Here is a 21,944-nt window from a genome sequence, read left to right as displayed (position 1 = left end):
AAAAATGTTACTTTCTCTTGTTTTACTTTGCTTTTTAAATGCATGAAGGCTTCGGTTTCACCTCCTTTGAATCCTAACCAGCTGACTAGTACGCCCTGACAGCTGTTCAATTTTATTTATATTATGCCTCCTCTAATGTCAGTGATGTTAGTGACCACACTGTCCCTTTGCAGAGTCCAGGTGGGGGAGGGTAAGTAGGTAACAGTGCATTCAAGGACAGCTTTCTGTTCTTATCAATACAGTATTTGTACTTCTCTTCAATTGTCAGTTGCATTAATTAGTTCTAACCTGACAAAGTCTAGATTTCAAAAAACTTATTGGAAGTTCTTCAGTCTACAGAAAAGTCTATTAAACTGGACAGCTATCAAGTTTACTGGCTAGTGTCACCACAAAGAAAGTAGGCTAAGAGTACAAAAAAAAAAAAAAGCAAAATTGAGCAGTGTGCAAAATAATCAACACTTTCCTTGAACCTGTCATTTAGTCAGTCTATTACAATTACCACAACAGTGTTCAGGAGTCTCAAGTCTGGGTCAGGAATCGGCAGACCACAAAAAAAATCTGACCACAAAGAGCCTATGGTCTAAATACTGTGATCACAGAATTGCACTATATTTGCACCATACTGTAGTATGTTTTAGCCAGGCACATCTGCATGCCAATCCCACATCCTGACAGCTTCTCCTGATGAGAGGGCCATGGAAACTCTTCCCCACCCCACCCCCCAGCACTTTGTAATCTCAGGAACTACCAACATTTGTCTTTAGTCTTGGCATACAATGGCTTTGAAGTAAGTGAAAATACCTTATAAAACCCTGAGTGCTTGAGTTTCTAAGGAGCCACCAACCCAACACTAATATTTCTGAGCTCCTAAGGTGACCCCAAAGACAACATTCTCTTTCACAACCGCACTCCCTACACTTTTTCCTCCAGACTGAGACCAGTAAGGCCAAACAACCTTTCTACAACCCCAAAGTATGCAGCATCTGAGGCCTGATGCTCTCAGACTCTGCAGGTAGACCTTGGAGACAGGACAAAGGGAAGTTAAGAGAAAAAAGCAGTGCAGAATACATTGAGGGAGGAAGTACAAGGTGCCCAGGCACAACCCTGATAAACCATTGCCTTCCCCCTCCTGTTTCTTTCCATGCCTAGAAGTGATCTCCCTGGTTGCAGCATGACACAGATGGCAGGGCAGGTGCAGCGCAGCACACGACTGCAGGCTGTGGCTCAAGATAAGGTATATTCTTAGTATGTGGTGGCAGCCAGTTAGGGGGATGACCAGAGGCACTATCCTTCCCTTGCCCTCTTCTTCCCACCCAATTACCACAGCTCAACAGCACCATTAAATCAAGCAGACACAAATGAATATACATTCATTTATAGCAGTATACTACTTGCATTCCTAAAGGAGGTTCAGGTTTGCCAGCAAGACAAAGGCAGCCCAGACTGCAAGAGAAGTGAAACGGTTTTGCTGAAGGATCTTTGTGCTGGTAGAGGCCACAATGACTAGAGCAAGTGGTGGGGAGAAGCATGAATGGCATCTGCAGCACAGACAACTCAGGGAACCAAGTAGGTAAACAGAGAAAGACAGCCCTTGCAGAGAAATACAGTAAGTGATTTTTATTATTTGTGTGGGAGGGTGACTATACTGGAACTGGGATCAGAGTTGGATCTATTGGGGCTTAGGGTACACTTTAGGGAGTATGAGGTGGGGGAATGAACAACATGGAGTGTTATGTGCAGTGAGCCGTAATAGCACGGGGTAGGAAGAATGCACAGGGATGTGTGGGAAGTCCAAATAACCACAGAAAAGGAGAACACCCTCATTCACATTGATCTAAGGTTTGAGAACTGCTGTCCCAGACCTGCTGAGATCTTCCAGTGTGAATTCAAAAGGGCATTTTTTTCCCTAGGAACTTAGCTGAACACAGCAGCTCATATCTCAGAGATATGAATTAGTTCTAAGTTTAGATGAAGTGACTGAAGAATGGTGTGGTGGTTGTAAATCTGTATTTCAAGGTCCCCAAATACTTACCTGTATATACCAATATAGATTTTTGCATCACACAATAAACCATTAAAAGTTTAAATCATGTATAGTGTCCAGTCTATGAAGTTGAGTACCTTATTTATACTGGCAGAAATAATGATTAATATGTCAACAGACACACACACATATAAGCAGACAGGGGAAAAAAGTAACACATCAGTCACACTTATTTCCCTTTCCGCTGGAGAGGAGACAGGGTTGAGGTATCTTCAAAGACAAGAGTGGAATGTTTTCTGAATCAGCAGCATCCTCTATTGGCAAGAGATGCACTCTAGTCTTGATAGCTCAGATAAGCAATCAAAAGCAGGTTGTTCCACTTATGAAAGCACACAGTCAAAAGCAGCAAGTACAAAATTCTGACATTAATTTTAACAGTGATTTATTTTGCTAATTGTGCGTTTTCCATAAATTGTCAATTACTATTTTATAACTACTGTTCTTCCAAACAATGCACCTTTTTATTCCATCACAGCTCTTTCTAGCAGAGTCTGTGGGAGCAACATATATGCCCTGTACCTCGCACTCTTTCACAAAGCCAGAGCACCAAACCACTTAGATTCCTCTCTAATTTCCTAATATTTTAATTACTTTCCCTGCATCACCTCTGATGCACCAGAAATCAAGCTGTCTTTCTGATAACCATAAATATAGGCATTACTCCAAGAATGTTCTAATGGAACAAGTGAAAGTTTTCCCTAGACAAGGTGTTAACCTCAGGACAAGAAATTATGAAAACTGTAAGCAAACAGGGGGAAAAAAAAATAAATCTCTGCATCAGAACTCTTTAACCTCCTGCACAGGCTTCTGTTGTAGATTTCTGTTCTTGAATTATTTACAAAACCCTGCATCCTTCTCCAACAAACATTTCAAAGGTGTATCGAGTAGCATAGTATGCAGTATCTCAGGCCTTCCATAAAAAAAAATTCTTGTCAAGTAACAGAAGATTGATAAGGAAGTTCCATGGAATTCCAGCTCTTCAGTCTAGAAAGGTGAAGAAAACTGTTGACCAGAAGAAAATAACAAGCTCATAAAGCACATACTTTTAGCTACATAAAGCAAAAGAACCTCATCAATGGGCAGGGTAGGGCAGCTCTTTCATTTACAGTCTCTGAGAAAAATATGTCATACTTGTAAACCCAAAAGGTAGTGCTAGAAAAATCAATAAATATTACAACCATAATGCTTTGGGTGCACATACACTTCAAACAGAATAAAAAAGTATACAGAATTGCTCAAAAATGACAGTAATGTTAAACAAAACGTAAGAGCTGTACTGATGAATCACTCTTCCAAAAAGAAGAGCAGAGTGTATCATCCTGAGTTTAGGGAAAAGAATAAACTAAATGTTTTGAGAGTCATAAATATCATGATGTCATAACATAAATTCTAAGGAACGATTCTGATGTCAAACATCTTGCTGATGACAACAACTAAAGCATAAATGAATAAGTAAATGAAGGATATTATTTCTCAGACTACAAGCAACCACCATTAATCTCTAGCATGTATTAAAACAACAACGTGTGAAATGACTGTATGTGTTTAGGTTTGCTGAATTTTTGATCCAAAAGTTGCAAAGGCAAGACATTCTTAGACACAATGTTGCAATATATCATAAGAGAAAAGGTTTGTGGCTTTGAGTAAACAGAAGTGTATTGTAAAATATCACATACATTAATTAACAGCAATCATCTATTGTTACGTAGTTGTAGTGCTAGGGCCTGAATAATAGGCCCCGAAACAAAGTTGACCTCTAGATGACCCTCACAACCAAACGATATCCATTATTAGTATCTGCTAATTAGTAAAATCTGTATTACCATTAGCGTTAATTAATTAGTATCTGATCATTAACGAAATATGTACGCTCACTAGTGAAATATGTAGCTTAGACAGTGAGGATGTAGTGAGGATGAAATGCTGCAAGAATGTATCCAACTTTCTTCGTTTAGCCTTGTTCAAGGCTGAGAACCCAAGTGTTTGGCCTTGTTAGAAACTCCCTTGGTTCTCCCCCCCGAGCCCTGGCCAGGCTTTGGGTGGAATCCAACAGAGAATGAAACCAGATGTTTCCGCTCAAAACAAAGGTGCAAGTCATCCCGACTTGCTGATTTTTGGTATGTAAGGCTGGACCCTCTTGCTGCGACTTTGGATGCCTCACCTATGGATGGACACATCGCGTAGGAATTCCCACCTGCAGGGAAAGGCTCTCCAAATCCTCGCTGTAACAGGGGCTCCCCAGCCACTGTAGATCTGGATGTTGGTAATGTATGCAAGTGGTGATGTATCTTTCTTAATCACTATTCTCCCTATTGTGTAGGTGCATTACCTTGCTTATTCTTATTTTCTATAGTTAACTATATGTAGTAATAATTAACTGTACTATTCAGTATTTTTCTTATTGCTTATTTTCTGTATTACTTGGTTATAACCTTTAATTATTAACAGCAAAATAAGCCTACTCTTTTCACTCTGGTGTCTGAGTTTAATTGGCATCCTCGAACAGCAAAACAGTAGTACAGCATACTACTATTAGATCATGACTGTGATACAGCACTTCCTCCCCACAGCCTACGAACACACTATTATCAAGGTTCATGTGGAAGAGCAAATCCTGCTTTCAACGTTTAAAATAAACAAGAAACAACAAAAAAAAGCTCCCCACAACACATGAAGAAAGCCCTCCTACCAACCTAAAAACACCAAAGCCTAAAAACTTTTCTTCCCCAAACAGTGAGCAGTATCACACAAGTATTTATGCCAAGTTCTTTCCGTGTGTGATGTTCTTTTGGTCAACCACAGTCTAGTGAAGCTGAGGATAAAGTTTCCTACTTCGAAAAGTTTTAACAATCTAGATGTCTGAAAACTGGAAGAACTAAAACCTAACAGATTTTCCCCAAACAGGTCAATCAGACTTTCTCCATGCTAAATCTATATCTCTGTCTATATGAAAGGAAATTGCAACCTACACTTACACAGAAGAAAAAAGTGAATTACTTCTGCTATAAAGTAGTTAAAATATTTGGAAAATTTATCTCCTTTTCAAACACACTAATGAACAACTAGCAGATATGAAAATGTCATATGTACTACAATTCAATCACTAAAAATATCTTATTCAAACCAATATTTTTTTTTTCATTTGACAACTCTGCCAACATCCTTATGAGTCTGAATTTTTGTTTTCCACTAAAGTTACTGTGATTGTTATTACATTCAAATATTGTGACAAGCAGAGCACTACAAATATTGAGAGATGGATAGCTATAAAATGAGTCAAAAACCAAAACCGACATTCACATTGTATCCTCTGTATTTCAAATACAGTGGGTTTGATGCTATTATATTGATTCCTTTATTTTTGCAAGACTGTTCTTGAGAGACTAGTAATCATGATGCATGAAGCCGGATGAATACTCAGACTGCTATCCAAAGTTATGAGCATGTTAACAATAATGGTTGTTCCTCTTAAATTGAAGGATACTAAAGCAGAGCAAACTCAAACTAAAATCTATTTTCATCTGAGAAAAGCATCATTTCCCCCCTGCCCAAAACCACATGAACAATTATGCAAACAGCGTAGTAATGAAAATTCATTGCAGACTTACTGCAATAAAGCTCCAAGTGCTGCCTTATCAGTTTTGTAAGTATTTAACAGTAGGTCATCTGAATCAAATAGTCCTTCTCAATTTACTGATTCACATCAGTTCTCAAAACTTACCAGGTTTTCTCTTTCAATTCTTTGCTGCTCCTTTTGCCTGTTGAGGGCACTGTGGTACAATCTAGGAGGCGGTACAGCTGATTTCTTCAATGTGGTACTTCTTCTTGGCTTTGCAGACTGTCTGGACAGTTCTTTTAGCAACCTTTGGTTTTCCCGATCAATCTGTCTTACTTCTTCATTTGTGAAAGAATAATTTTTCCTTGTTCCTTTAGATGGCTGATCGATGGTTAGTTTTTGTTCTTTTTTCTCCAACTGTAGGAAAGCTTTAAAATGGCAAAAAAGTAAAATACTGAGATTAAAAAAAACAAACCAAATACAAATATTGCATTCTATGATTAGCATCTATTTACAGACCTGAAAAAACAAAGTACGTTTCACCTCCCCCCATCTGAATTCCAGATTTATGCATTTCTGAATTTTTCAGGGATGCTCAGTTGTCCTCAGTACATTGATTTTATGCAAGTTTCACCACAAAAAATCAAGTCTAATTGTGGCCTTAGTTAAAAGCCATCTGCTTCCTTCTCACTAGGAAGCCCCCTCCTCCCCATTTATGATTGGTAATCCAGAGGAATTGAACAGATGCAGTGAACAACTGAGCAATACAGAAGAATTACCAATATGCACACAGACACTAAGTATTTGTGTAGTGTGTATCTGTTATTTAGAAATCAGAATATAAATCAGCCTTATGTGCACAGTCAGCTCTTCTGCATGGTCAGTATTCCTGATCACCGCTTTCACTCTGATCACCCCTGATCTCCACCTTTACCAGTGTGCTTGCCCAGCTCCTAAACTGACACAATATGCTCAGACTTCCATCCTCAAATATTTTTACTGTAGTTACTATGGTACCAGCAATCAGTACAGGCAATTTTATATATATGCTAATGGGGCTACCAATATACAGCACTAAAGCAACACTGAACATAATCATCATCACAGTGGTATCATTTGTGGCACCAATATAAGCATCAGAGAAGTTTTCCAAGCAATAGAAAACAAAGCTTCAGGAAGCCAGGACTAAAAGTAACTTAAAGAATCAAGAATTAAACCATAAATTAGTACTTAGATATTTGCACATGGAAAGAGATTTAAACTTTGCTCCAAAGATATCTAGAGTATCTGTCTCAGCTGAGAGGCAGAACAGAAATGATGTTTCAGACAGAAAACTGACCCTGGGAAAGTATGACTCAGAGACACAAAATGCATCTCCTGAGTGATTTTCTTGATCCTTTGCTCCTGAAGCAATCCTACATCATGTTGGTGCAGGAATTGCAAAGGGAAAGATGAAAATTAAATTTAATGGATGGAGAGAAATGAGTGAGCATATTACAGAATCGTCTAGGTTGGAAAAGACCTTGAAGATCATCCAGTCCAACCATTAACCTAACATTGACAGTTCCCAACTACACCATATCCCTCAGTGCTACGTCAACCCGACTCTTCAACACCTCCAGATGGGGACTCCACCACCTCCCTGGGCAGCCCATTCCAACGCCTAACAACCCCTTCTGTAAAGAAACGCTTCCTAATATCTAGTCTAAACCTTCCCTGGTGCAACTTGAGGCCATTCCCTCTTGTCCTATCGCTTATTACTTGGTTAAAAAGACTCATCCCCAGTTGGCCACCTGGGCACACTGCTGGCTCATGTTCAGCCAGCTGTCAATCAACACCCCCAGGTCCCTCTCTGACTGGCAGCTCTCCAGCCACTCCTCCCCAAGCCTGTAGCGCTGCTGGGGGTTGTTGTGGCCAAAGTGCAGCACCCGGCATTTGGCCTTATTGAAACTCATACAGTTGGCCTTAGCCCATCGCTCCAGCCTGTCCAGATCTCTCTACAGAGCCTCCCTACCCTCGAGCAGATCAACACTCCCACCCAACTTGGTGTCATCTGCAAACTTACTGAGGGTGCACTCGATCCCCTCGTCTAGATCATCAGTAAAGATGTTAAACAGGAGTGGCCCCAAAACCGAGCCCTGGGGGACACCACTCGTGACTGGCCACCAACTGGATTTAACTTTGTTCACCACAACAAAATCATATGTAACAGAAGAAAAGTTACTGGGGCCTGGCAGCTTAAAACAGTAAAAAATCCAACAAATTAAACCAGGATATGAGGTTTCAAGATGAAAGAACAAAGAATGCACACTTAAAAATACACAGCAAGACAGACTTGCACAATTGCAAGGTAAGATAATAACTGGTAAACTTCACTCTCGGCCAGAGCCAGCTATGTTTATTGGTTCCACTGGAGCTTTGCTATTGACCTATTTCTAAGCTTTTTCTTTCTAAGGCTCTGCTGTAGATCTTCTGGCAACTGTTTTAAGAGCTTTGCTGTCATGGTATTACCTCATCAAACCATTGCATTATCTATGGTACAGGAATGGTGGTACCAGTTTAGATCAAACAGATTTTTGGAGCTGAGACACAGACAAGGATGCCTTACTTAAGCCATTCCCCACATTCCTCCACTATCACAGTGCCTTCCCCACTCTTACCCCTAAAAGCCACACACAAGCAAAACAAGCATCCAAAGCAGAAAAAAAGAAAGAAAAAAAAAACCAACAGGCATGCAATAGTATTTCCTCAGCAAACACTTCCACATCAGCAATTTTTTGGCAAGGGACGTCTGAGGCAGTCTTTAGTAGCTTAAAAACCTCAAAGAATGATGAGGGTGTTCTTACTTCAGAACAAAATGAAATTAAATCAGATTATAATTTGTTCAGAACAAAATAAAATTGCAGTGCCTGAGCTGAGTTTATTCCAGAACTGATGCAAGCAAATATTGTTACTGTCTTTGAGAAATTTAGAAACAGTATCCAGAACTCAAAATCCAAACAGTTCATCAATTTAAAAATCCCTCTGGAAATTAGTAAGCTTGCACCATCAGTATGCTAGCCAATATAGGCAAAAACTGCCCCTAGGCAGTTCTAACTGTGAGGTTGTCCACATTAGCAAATATTGTTTTGATTTGTCAAGAAAAGACGCAAATCACCTCAAAACCAAGACACAATGCAAACTTGTGCAGATCATGTGTGCCAACCAACAGGTTAATGAAGTATAAATGCCTTGAAAGGCATCTTTACAATTTTGTAAGTTATTCTCAAGGGAAAACTAGTACAGCCATCAACACCACTTGGAGACAAACCTGGGATAAGAACTCATCTGGATACACCTACAAGGGACAAAAAGAAATGCAGAGAAAATAACTAGAGCCACACAATTCACACAATAACATCAAGCTGCAGTGTACGTCTCAGTAAAAAACAATAAATTATGTCCTTATGGGAACATGCAAAACCAGCACTGCAGAACACAGCTGGAAGAAAGTAATTTGAACAACCATATGAAGAAGATATTTACTATACATCATGTTACATAATTGATAATTGTGTTATTATGAAGCTATGAAAGATAATGTCATCTTTTGCCTTACATCCATAGCATCTCATAGGTTAAACAAATCTGCACATGTAAGAGTGGAAATCAGGTTGTGGCAAAGAACAGTTGTTCAACTGAAGCCTTGACCTAGCTTTGTGGCACCAGTGCTACTGGTGATGCAATCTCTTACAAGGGACATTTAAGCTTCTGAATAACTGTCAGTGCAAGTTCCAGACAGCTCTTTTCTTTCTGTGAAAGGTGTGAACTAGTCAAATTCCATTTAAAGCAATGGCATTCTGAATGAGGACATTTTTAATTAGAAACACAGGTTTCACGTCTTCACCGGAAAATGGATGTTTTAATTCTCTATAAGGTAACTGGCTATACTTTGGTGGAGAGTGTATACTTTTATGATGCAGCTATGAACTATAACCAGTAAACAGATTAAAAATGCTTAAAAGATAAATAAGCATCAAGGTAATTACTTATCTTTTGACTTGCTTCAGTATGCTTCACTTTCTTCAGTATGCTGTTCATTCTTAGCCTCATTATTATTTACACTTACTTAGGGTAGAAACTGGCTTTACTACTGCCAACAGCTTTCTGACAACTCTTGAGGTTAAGGGCTTGCTAACAGTGATAATATCAAGTTTATCACAACTCAAAAGAAACATATTAATAAAGTGAAAGAATTGTTAAGATCATGGTGATGGTTCTTGAAGCTGTGAAGTTATTCAGTGAAACTTGAGCAGAAGACTGCCAAAAACCAGTAATCTCTTGATACGTTGTACAGAAGACTCATTAATTTTGCACCAAGAGTTCAGACCCAATACGACATGTGCAGCAGAAAGTTTTCTTCAAGGAGCTGGGGTGAAAAGAGCAATCTAAAACTCTCTAGTTACTCACTAGTTTCCTCAGTTCCCCAACTGACCTTGTTCTAGTTAGCCTTCTGTACGACCCAAGGACAAACCACATTTGAAATTTCACAAGTAGCTCTTTGCAGCAATAGTACTGCAATACGCCAAGGCATTGGATCAGATAACACAATAAAATTAGTTTGTTGCTCTTCAAGCTGATAAATTAATAAATTAAGAGTTGTGTTTTACTTAGTGAAGATCTATGTTAAGGAAGACTTTAAGCTGCAAACACAACTTCAAAACAAACCGTAACTGACTTAAGCCCATCCACAGATAACCTTCTCGAAATCGCAGCAAACTGATCTCCTCAGGAACTGTGCAACAGAAGATTTTAAAGTTTAGTAGGAAAAAAAGACAAGCAACAGAATGCATACTGTATCACTTACTGAAAGAGGATCACTAATACTACAGAGTAAGTGCTTGTTCCTAACAAAACAAGCAGAAGGCAGGGGACATCCACAAAATCACTACTCCTTAAACAATGCTCAAATAAACCACAGTAGCAGTCTAACAAAGCAGTGAGCAAAAGGTTCTGACCCCAAAACTTGAAATCAGCAGTAACAGTTTCCACTACTTCCCAAGTTACCTGGCTGTAAATCTGTCCAACCTGCACTCTGCAAAGCACCACTTACACAGCATCTCTCTGAACAACAATGTTGTTCACTGGCAACAACATTGCTTTCATGGCAAAGGCAGTAGGTGTCTAAGCGAAGTCAGCACAAGCCTGCAAAACCAGGGACAATTCACCATCAATACACAAAGAATCAAGATCCCATGTACGAAGTTAATGCTTTTATTCTAAATGCTATTAAATACTTCAGGTACAGTTAGTGTTGTATAACTCAAATATTTGAGTTTCAAAGCTATTTCAATGATTTATTCAACAATGCACCCGCACTACTCTTTAATCACAATGCGTGTTTGAATGGTTACCTATTTTTGCAGTGGCCAATGACAACATGATGCAACACTACAGTTTAATGGTACAATTTAAGGTTTGTAAGTCTTGGAACAATTAAATATGATTGACCTGTAGCTTCATACTCTATCAGAGGGTAACGAGTAATTTAACTAAATCCTACTTATCACTTCATCATCAGACAGACCATAAATCAATAATTTGGGGGAGGGGGATTAACAAGCAGCAGCATTTGCATAAAGACTTGCACAATATGCAGTCTACTTCTCATGCACTGGTAAGCAGGAAAAGAAAATTCTCTGGTATTCACAGGATTTCTATGAAAGCTGGTTTCCATGGAGAGACACCTGACTTAAGCAAGAAACAAGCTGTTTATTGCTTGCAATTTGTAAGCACTGAAATGACCTTGCAGAGTGAGAAAGGACAAACCTTACATAAAAAACAAATGATAATTAGCAAATCAAATGCATTAGGACAGGATGATACAGCTGTCTTAATGGCATTAAGGCTAAAATTAAAGTCACACATGTTTCAGTGTATCTGTTTCAATCCCAGTAGAGAAAAAAGCATTAAATTGCTTCAGAGCTTACACTTTTGAGTTTGCCTGTTTTGTTTTATACTGCTGCACTACCACATCTATAACACATTTGAAAAATACAAAAGGATTAAATTACAGTTCTTCATTAATGTCTAATAGTTTCAATCTAAAACTATTTCCCTGTTGTACCACTAAACAAATATTTCCTAAAATATCCATTATTTCATGTCACAGAACTCTTTCAAAAGGATTTTGGAGAATTCATGATCTGATATTTTTTTAAGAAAAGGAAAATGTGCTTTTCAAGTATAAATTGTCCCTATTTAAATATGCCTAAATCAGGCTCCTGGTTACTTCTTGATGTCATGAGAAAGACAACAGATACCCTACAGGTGCAGAAATTAGTTTTTCCGAAAATTATGCATTTTCTTAAGGATATCGGGAAAGTCTGGATCTTTTTACAGCCTTAAAGATTCTCAATCAGTTTTCAAACTCTAAATAGAAGAATAAACTGATAATTGTTCTTCTACCTCAACATGAGTTACTAGACCTGCAAAAACGATGCATATGTATACACACAGGCACACAATTAGTTCAAACTACGAACATACAAACTAAACAAAACTTAGTGAAAAAGCTATACATGTTTAGTTCAACTGTAGAGTTTGGGTGTTATGCATATATTTAAAAGTCTACTTTAAATTTAGATATTGTTTAACAGTTACTCTACAAATATAATAGTTCAGCATGAATGAGCACACAGATAACATGTCCCTAAGAGAAGAAAATTTAATTTATAAAAAACTTATTGTATTTCCCAAGTGACAAATCATAGCAAATAAAAATTTAAAGCAATTGCTACATGTTCAGTTGAAGCTATTTAGTTTTCTACAATAGCTTTTATTCAGAAAGACAGAGCTTTTACTTTCACAATAATGATATTTATATCACAGTGCTTTTCACCAAGTGAGCTCTGACTATTTTACAATAGAAAGTCTAAGGCAGAGAAGAGGCAAAAAGACTTATCACACAGCATACAGGTCAGTGAGAACTTCAAGAATAGAATTAACCTGTGGCACATTGTCCTACTTACCCCATCACATCACCTCCTCAAGTTAATAATAGCTAATACCATGGATTTACAGATTAATTCTCACAGACACTTCTGTAAAATAAGTAGGTATCAACACCATTTTACAGAGAAGAAAACACAAAGTGCTGAATTCTTTAGCACTCTATATACCTTGTGCAATCCCATTACTAGTGTATTGACACCCAACATAAATTCAGATAAAGAGATACACAACATTTTTAGCATACAACTCTGCATTCTGAACTACAGAAATCAAGAGACTTGTCTAAAGACAGAGGGCAAGCGTGGAGCATAATGGGATGGAAATGGATGAGTGCTTAGTTCACACTCGTATGCTTAACCCATCTCTTTAACTGCATAGCCTCAATTCCTTAAAATTACATGTGACATTGGGTCAAGATACAGGATCAAGCAAAACAGCATCAGAAAAGTTTCCAATTTTTTTATTCCCAGCTTTATAACATGGACCTTTATGAAAGCACTTCCAAAACCAATTTTCAACAATCTATTTCTTTGCGTTGCCATATTTAATTCTCTTTTTGTGCTTCAGATTACAGCATAGGAGATAACTTTGACATTTATTATTATGGGCTTTGAATATTGCTCTTAGTTATTAATTTTCTGAAAGATCTTTAAGGTTTATAGCAAAGTAGAAACAGCATTGACTCACAAAAGAATGACATACAAGAATCTATATAGCATCATGGAACAGTGAAGAACTGTATTTCTACCTCAAAAATTATAATCATGCTTGTATTTTTTTCCATGCAGGTGGTGAAAAAAAAAAGATTAAGAAGAGGTCAGTAAAATATAAACCCTACTAACCTTGAATAACTGAAATTTTGAGTCCCTATATTGTTGGCCACACTGCTAAGATATTTAATTTCCTAAGTAGTGTTGCTGACTCCACAGCGTTACAATAATTCTTATAGTCATACATCATAATGATGACAGCTATGTGACATCAGCTTTAGCACTGTAATGAAATGATGTAAGCCTCCTAAACATCAACTTCTATGTCTGTAAAAATGAGAGGATTCAAGCATCATATATTTAGCATTTATATACATTTTTAATAAGCATTCCACCCAAACAGCAAGTGATTTTCATGAACAGAAGTAAAAACCACTAGCAAGAACTATTAAACAATTCAGTACTTCAGACCTACCAAAACAGTATCACAGATAAACCCAAGAATTTTTATGCACAATGCAGGAGTAATTAATATCTCTAAGTCCAGTAACTTGAACAACATGGTCCAGGTGGACTTAAGACTGTAACATGACCCAGGCTGGTTTTAGTACTGCAGGTTCTGCAGCCATGGGGCTTCAGTACCAGCGAGCAGGGCAGGCTCTGCTCCAGAGAGAGGGTGCTACCTCCACCTGAACTCCAAGCCACTCTGAACTGAGCATCAGACACTACCACAGGACTGATATAGAACCAAACAACAGAGATTGATTCAAAATGTTCTGAGTTTATCCATCCACCCTGCACCACCTCTGCTTTCACTATGGCCTGCAGTTTCTAGCAATACTGTTCCCACTGCAAACCGTGGTCTCCTTACAACCGAAACAGTGTGAGTGCGCACCCCTTACCTTAAATGGTAGCTTCTGGATACCTGGGCTCCACCATTCCTTCACTGCATATGTTTATCTGTCTTCCTTCATGCTGCATCTGCTCTCAAGAGCACTCTACTGTTCACATGCCCCTCCTACATCAACATGCATGCCAAGTCATGCCAATACAGCCAGACAACCTCAGGCTCTGAAAACTGCACATTTTATTGTACTTCTTCCTTCCCTTTGAAACAGGGCTCGACTCCCGTCTAATAAATGCCAATATAAGGCCTACATTCATATGTTTTGTCTTTGGCAACATGCAGAACCTGCTTCTCTCCAGTTTTCAAGCATAATCTTCACTTTGCCCCACTACTGTTACTGAGTAGATTTCTGCCATTCTGACTAAAACTAGTTCAGTTATTTTCCATAGAGCAAATGGAGGCTGCACAGCAAGCTGCAATACCTGGTAATGAATGCTCACTTCACTAACAGCACACACAAAATGACATGACTTTCAGATGTAGTAACCAAGTGTTAGCACAAATCTTTATCAATCTCTTGTTCGGAGTTCTGGTCACTAAAGAATATTTCTAAAATCAGTGATAAAGCCGCACAGCAACACCCACCCAAAAAGCATTCAAAGCGCAGTACACAGCATGGAGACTGTGAGATTTACAAGCAGAATTATGTTACTTGTGAGATTTTAAATTACGTAAAATAGCATAACTTAAAACTTGGCTTCTATCAAGAACAAGCATAGCTTTAGATGTAAAAGCATGATAAATTTTATCAAAATCATTTTTTAAAATGCTTATAAAAATGAATAGTTTGCAATATAAGCACAAATATGTATCGAGGGCATATAATATAGAGGAAAAACTATTTCAACTGCTTTTTAATTTAACTGCAACATTTCTTCTAAATGCTTCAAATAGATTTTAAGATACAGAAACTACCTCACTGCTTAATAACCAGACCTGTCCTAGTCCAAAACTTGTTCTTTGAATATCATGTGCTTTTAACAGATTTCTTCCCTTTCTTTGTTCTTGTGATTCTTTAATACAAGAGATTCTAGTTTTCCCAAATGTTCATATTACCAGTGCACAGAACTGTACAAATGAGTTACTGCACACCCCCTAGAAACAATACAGTAATAGATCACACTGAAATTCTGCAAGTTTCTGAGGACCTTGGGAAATTAAACTAGCATAACTGCTGTAAATGCTTAGGCCCAGCTATATTGTAAGCATATATGACAAAAATTTTAAACTAAATGATTCATCAGCATAGATTACTGGAAGAATATTATACTTTAAAACCAAATCTGAGGCATCCTGATGATCATTTAAACACTCTTTCATGCACTCAGGTCTGGGTTTATAGTGTTCTCACTTGAAGCAATGTTCATGCCTATGCAGTTCGGATGAACATTTAATGCAGCGGGGGAGAGGATGATTTGCACATTTTTTTTTGTTGAGAGTACGGAAAAACCTGGAAGCAATAACTCAGAATAAGATTAGCTCCTATTTTTCCAGACTAGTTACTTTCCACCATTAATAACCCTGCCCCATTTAAACTTCAAAATACCCAAAGTAATTAAGCTATGCTGTGCTTGCCAATTTAGAGAGGCACTTGGGAGTAATATGCATGTTAATCAGGAGCATTAGCTGCCAGATTATATGAATTCTACTTCTCATTACTCAATCTTTATTATTGTTATTTAGAATTGTTTTTCAGTTTTGAGAAAAAACTCCACTCCCCTCCAAACAGAGTTTCATCTCTGAGCATACTCACTTTGATCTATAATACCCATTTGCTTTAGGGATGAGTTGAATCCTTCCATAATCACCAATTATTAAATAGCTTTTTGCTATCAGGGAACAAATAAAGATGTAGGACATCATAATTTCAATTGCCTAGCAACAACTCTTCTAACATCATGTTTTGACAAGTGGTTAGAGCCTTTTCTAGTATGAAAGAGTTGCTGGAGCACAAGGACTGTCAGAGAGGAGAATCAGCTCTACCTTTCTTGATAGCTAGCTCTGCTTTTCTTACCATTAGAAGTTCCATACAAGTAAAACCCTCACTTCTACTCATAGGAAAGTTAAATCATGCATACAATGTATTTTGAATTCTTAGTCACTAGAGGCTCAGATTGGCAAGGTGCAAAGTGAAGAAAGATGACACATGCAGTTTTAGTCATGTCAGACCTACCGCAATACAGCAAACTTGCGTTGAAATGTACCAGACTTAAGACTGTAAGAAGCTTTCCTCACCCATTATCAGCAGATTTCTTGAGACAAGACTCTTTTATTCTATAGCTTTTACTAATGAAAACAAGTGCAAAAGCACTGTGTAGACCTTAAAATATGCACATGAGATCATCTAGTGCATTCGCACCCCATACAATGAAGTTGTGCAATGAATGCAGTGAAAGAGATTCTAAGTTCTCTCACTCTTAGACTTCATTATTAAGATTTATTAAATCTATCAGCAAGAAGAAAACACTCAGATTTTAGTAATGATTAGCTGTTATTTTTCCCTTTAAAATACCTTTACTCAACTTCATGGCATTTTAGAAGTCAGACACTTAGTTCAGAAAAATAATTTCAAATAATTCCATTTCATTATCAAAAAGGTACCAGAAATTTAAATATATGAATACTATTTATCATGCAATCAGTTTTGGACTGCCTTTCAATTTTGAAGGTTGATAACCCAGCATTTTATCATGGTGTTTTAATTTAGACAGTAAATTGTGGCATAGTCCAGTAAACTTTGATTTCTTAAAATGCATGTGCAATTTTATTATTCAATTTGTTAATACATCAAATCTTATTTAGAGATTTACCCCATCTGTGTATCTTATTTCTAGGCATATGCATACCAACACATGCTCATACACATGCTCCTTCTTTCCACTGTAGAATCAGTACTATTTACATAATAAGAGTTCAAAGAATTAGATCAACGCAGCTCAATCACACAACTGTTTTCAAAACACATGTGGCACATTAAAACCTCATTCTCTTCCATTAAAAGTCAACTGTTCTCGATAATGTACAGATGTCATACTTTGTAAAAAGAGAATTTAAAAGTCACCTTTTAAAAGCTGATTCAGGTCCATGGCATCATGCAAGACTTTTCGGCTATATCTGCGATCAAACTCAGAATCTAATGGAAAAAAATACAGGCATAAGATTGGATTTCCCAGCCCCATAGGTTTTACAAATTGTGTTGTACTTAAATTCTTAAAAATTACCATATAATTCTTGGTTCACATTTTCCTGTCTTTTTATTTTTAGTTTCTTATCATTTGATGCTGCAAGTTCAAAAGACTGGATAGGACTGATGTCTGGAGTTGACAGAGGTGTTACGTCAGTCACCGTGTCTTCAGACTCCTCCAAGTAGTCACCGAGCTTTGGTTTTCCTTCTGCTAATTTCATTGCTGACTTGAATTTTTGTTTTGGAGACAGAAGAGCATTCCTACAAGGATTCCTCTTTGAGGAAGAATGTGATGAATCTGATAAACAGCTATCAGAATCTGTATCAGAGCAATCTGTATCTGAGCTTGAGGATGAGGATGAGGAGGACGAGGAGGAAGAGGAAGACGAGGAAGAGGAGCTGATATTAGTATATTTTTTGCTAGCCTTTTTTATGTTGTTTGACTGCTTCACTGACTTTGGTCTAACTTTCTGTTTTTTGCCATCATCACTACTATCTTCTTCATCTGTATAATAATCTTCTTCACCTTCTTTAACTATTTTGGGGATTCCAGCAGGAACATTCTTCTGTGTTCCCCTACTTGCTGCAGATGTTGCTCCAGAGGTACCTGCATTCTCAACAACCGGAGAAAGTGACAAAGATGAAACATCTTCAGGATGATCGGTGCTATTTTCTACAGACTGATCCTTCTGAAAATCTTTCTGCTTTCCTTCACTTTCCTCCTCACAACATTTTGCATCCTTTGAATTAGAAACCAAATCAGGGTCTGCAAGAGCTGCCTTTGTACTTCCTTTCTCTACACATTCACCATTTTCTTCAGCTTTCTTTTTCTCTTCCTCAAAATCACTGTCAAAGAAAGCATGATCCACTTCACCATCTGATACATCTTCAAACCGGTCCATTCTGAAATATGAAGTGCCACCTGCAACCATCACAAAAGGTTTCCAAAGGTTAGCATAAAAACAGATCCAAGTACAGTTTTAGTATAATAGTTTTGTTCTTTATTCTTTTAGCTCTAGTTAGAATTTAGAATTCTGTGATTAATTACGTTATGTTGCTAGGGACAACTCTGTAGTGAGTTTTATGAAGAAATTTAGTGTCACCTCATTGTACACAGTTTACACATTAGACAAAAAAGCTTTACTTTATGCGAACAAAACCTATCACGATTTCGAAACTTTTACTCCTTAGAAAATTAGTCAAACATTGTTACCAGCTGAAGACTCTTAATTATTACAAACAAGCAATTTGTGACTTATTTTGTCCCTTTAAGCTAAAGCCATTTTAAACTAGAGCCACTAATGAGCTATCATTAGTTTGGATTTTATATTAAAAACCTTGTTTGTATGTGGTGGTCATCATCTTGGCTGACACAGCCATTTGAGCTACAGACTTTCAGCACTTAAAAGTACAAGCAGTTTCAATTTACATCAAAAGATCCATGGTTCTATAGATTAAATTGTAATAGATGTAGGGTATGTCAGTGCCAGTGTTTTAGTTTGGATCAGGAGCCTGCTTTTCTTCACAGTCCTCTAACTCACACTGCATAGTACAGTGAGCAAATGTGATTCTTTCAAATGAAACTAACCTTTAAAGTGAGCCGCAGACACGAAACTAATGCACTTAAACCAGCAGTCACCATCTAGTCCATGGGAACAGTTTATGGCTAGCCCAAATACATACAGTGTGGATATCAGATCCTCAAGGCTAACCGTTACGCTCTACAGATCTGCTCCTATGTTTCTTTCTTTAAAGCCAATGAAACCAAAACCAAAGACAGTGGAAGCAACGAGGCGGAACAACCAGAATATTTTACAAAATGGATGGTCTCCCTTAAACCACATATAGTTTGTTGCCATGGCAAACAAAGGTGAAAAAGGAATGCCTAAACTTGCTTTGAAACTGCAAGACTATTCCAGAGAAAGCTTCTAGCTAAAATTACTTCAAAATACAGAATTTGTAAAGGTCTATGTCACTCAGTTATCTTGCCACTTCTCAAATAATACTCAGTTTTATTGGAATTTGAAATACGCACACCAAAATACAAAAAGCACAACATTAAAAGCAGAAGGTGAGGAATCTCCTGTGGTTTTAAGATTCACAAAGCCAAAGAACTGAAAAGAGACTTAATAAGGTTAGATGTTGTATAAAGCTGAAAACGCTATTAAACAATAGAAGCAGAGTGCCATGAAAAGAAATTCTTTAAAGCACCTAGCTCCTCCAAGAGCAACAGAACAAAGGAGTAAAACACCTGGGAACTCTTAATTTGATATGCTACATGAAATTTGGAAATTTTTCATATTCATACCACTTCTTGTGATCCCTGGCTTCAGGCAACTTGCATAGTCTGCAATGCCCGACTGTCGTGTGAACTCCTGGAAGTTTTCCTAGAGTAGCTTTCTAAAAGGATAATGTATTTTAATATATCAAAACATGTAAAACAGAAAAAAATTCAGAAGAGTAACACATTATTTACATTTAATTTTCTACTTCATGTAACCTAAACCAGAAGGGAATCAAGCAGAACTTTCTGGCATTACCTGTAGACTATATATCATGAATTATTTATTTAGCAAGTACAACTTGGGCAAAGTCAATTCTATGAAGAAAATTAATAGAGGAAATACAGTGTTAAAATTAAACCAAAAACTTTCCTTCTCCATGATGCAAGGTTCTCATTACTTAAGGCACTAGCACGTCACCAGTTTGTAGCTTCAGAAAGATTATGACTGATTGGTAAAAGTAGGCATGTGGTGTATTCCACTTGTGTCAAACACATAGATTTGATGTACTGTTAGCACTGTTTTACATGTAAGAGCATAAGGGGATAAGGCAAAAAACAGGTTTGCAGGTGGGTGCAGAACAACTAGTACAGCTTGAAATATAAAATTTTGTTGAGTGTAATAAACAAAAAAACCATGGATGTGTGTATGTAACCCTACTCCTGCAAAGGAGACTAACACTATCTCATCAGCTAGAATGTAATACGTAGTCACGTCATGACTTTCAGATCCTGCTTTTCTGAAATGGGATTTAACTTAAAACAGTGGCAAAAGGTGATAAAAAATAGCAAAGAGCCTGAACCTTCCTTTCCACCATTAGCACCAGCCAAGGAACGCACATCTTCCCACTCTGCCTGACTCAGGAACAGCTTACCTGCCAGTGGGCTGTTTTCCATGAAGCCTGAGCCATAACTGATTCATAGACAGCAACCACTGTTACAGGAGAAATGCAGTTTAGCAGTCTGACTCTGCCCAAGGAGCACCAGTTGTGACACCAGTCATTTTACTGCCAAATGCTCCTTCCACTTTGCTGGCACAACTCCCTAACGACTTTAGCCTTCACCTTAATGGCAAACACACATGCTATGTTGGCCAATTTCTGTCACTGACACTCTTAATCATTCACAAACTAAGCATTAATTAATTTTGTAGTTTCCATTAACAACAAACAAGAAGAAATAGATTAAGAGATAGTGTTCTTCTATTCCCCTCATGCATCTAGAATGTCTTTAAGGGAGCTGGAATTTGCAAAGCAGCAGCAATACAGAAGAAGCATGCCTTAATTAATAAATTGGCTGTCTGTGCGCACACGCACACACTCTTTTATATACAGGGCAGAGTGTAATTTTATTTCTTGAGAAGTACTGAATTCTGTTATGTTATCAATTGTTAAAATACAGAATCAACAAGTGACTCCAGAATCAACAAGTGAAATCCCAAGAAAACTGTCATTAGCATCAAATACTTATCATTAACTGCTAATTATTGTATTTATTTACCAAAAAAATATGCTTTCTGCCATGAAACACTGACACAAACATGATCAACTCAAATGAGCAGGTTGACCATTAATTATTTGTCAGATTTTTTTTTACTGTAGTATTTCCTCTTTCCATGTAATTCTCTACCTCTCTCCCCCTATTTCTTGTAACACCCACCCATCATCCCAGCCAAGCACACCCATCCGTCTTTGTCCCTTCCTCACTGCAGTTCCTCCTAGTTTATACCACTTCTTAATCCCTTCACCTGTAAACACCAGGCTTGACTCATTTAAGATCAGAAAGCAGTGGTCAAGCAGCCAAGGAAAACACACACTCTGGCTGTCAGGGCAGCAGGGACCCACACTTTCTCATCAAGAGGTTGATGCACTGAGCATCTGACCACCTACCGAGACCACATCCATGATTTCACCAGCCCGCCACTGGAAGAGCAAAGACCACTCAGCTCCAGCACAGGCTGACCACGGCCTGCTACTGCCCTGCCCAAAGGACAAGCAGCATTTTAACATCCTCCTCTGTGTTAAACAAAGATCAAGACCTTATTCACGCTAAATGTATTGAGTGTTTTTCCCCTGCCAACTGCAGCATCACCTGAAATATCTTTTTAGGTAATGCCTAATTGCAGCCATGCCGAAAGGCCTGCTATATAAAGTATCTTATACAAAGGTAGGATAGTACATAAAAAGTGATATAGTGAGGATATAGATTTAGATGCGGTTTTGTGTTTGAACATATACTGCCTTTTGATTTTAACATTTTTTGAATGTTA

The 21,944-nt window shown here is 37.8% G+C and overlaps 1 protein-coding gene across 3 annotated transcripts in view; it reads right to left on the bottom strand.

The window, feature by feature from the left end:
* CFAP97 (cilia and flagella associated protein 97) overlaps nucleotides 1-21,944 on the bottom strand; it is a 35,640-nt gene that overhangs the window by 5,924 nt on the left and 7,772 nt on the right. For 2 of the 3 annotated variants that reach the window (XM_074822735.1, XM_074822736.1), the window contains exons 2-4: nucleotides 17,432-18,316; nucleotides 17,272-17,343; nucleotides 5,766-6,028 (exon numbers count right to left, since the gene is read on the bottom strand). In XM_074822735.1, coding sequence (XP_074678836.1) covers nucleotides 5,766-6,028; nucleotides 17,272-17,343; nucleotides 17,432-18,296 — 1,200 coding nt within the window. In that variant the 5' untranslated portion in view covers nucleotides 18,297-18,316. Of the gene's footprint in view, nucleotides 1-5,765; nucleotides 6,029-17,271; nucleotides 17,344-17,431; nucleotides 18,317-19,702; nucleotides 19,722-21,944 lie in introns of those variants that run through there. The other variant, XM_074822737.1, reaches the window with a different exon arrangement.

Source organism: Strix aluco, chromosome 4 (assembly GCF_031877795.1).
Source record: "Strix aluco isolate bStrAlu1 chromosome 4, bStrAlu1.hap1, whole genome shotgun sequence".
Classification (NCBI taxonomy): Eukaryota; Metazoa; Chordata; class Aves; order Strigiformes; family Strigidae; genus Strix; species Strix aluco.
Note: the sequence above shows the minus strand (reverse complement) of the source record. Positions and strands in the feature narration are given on the sequence as shown.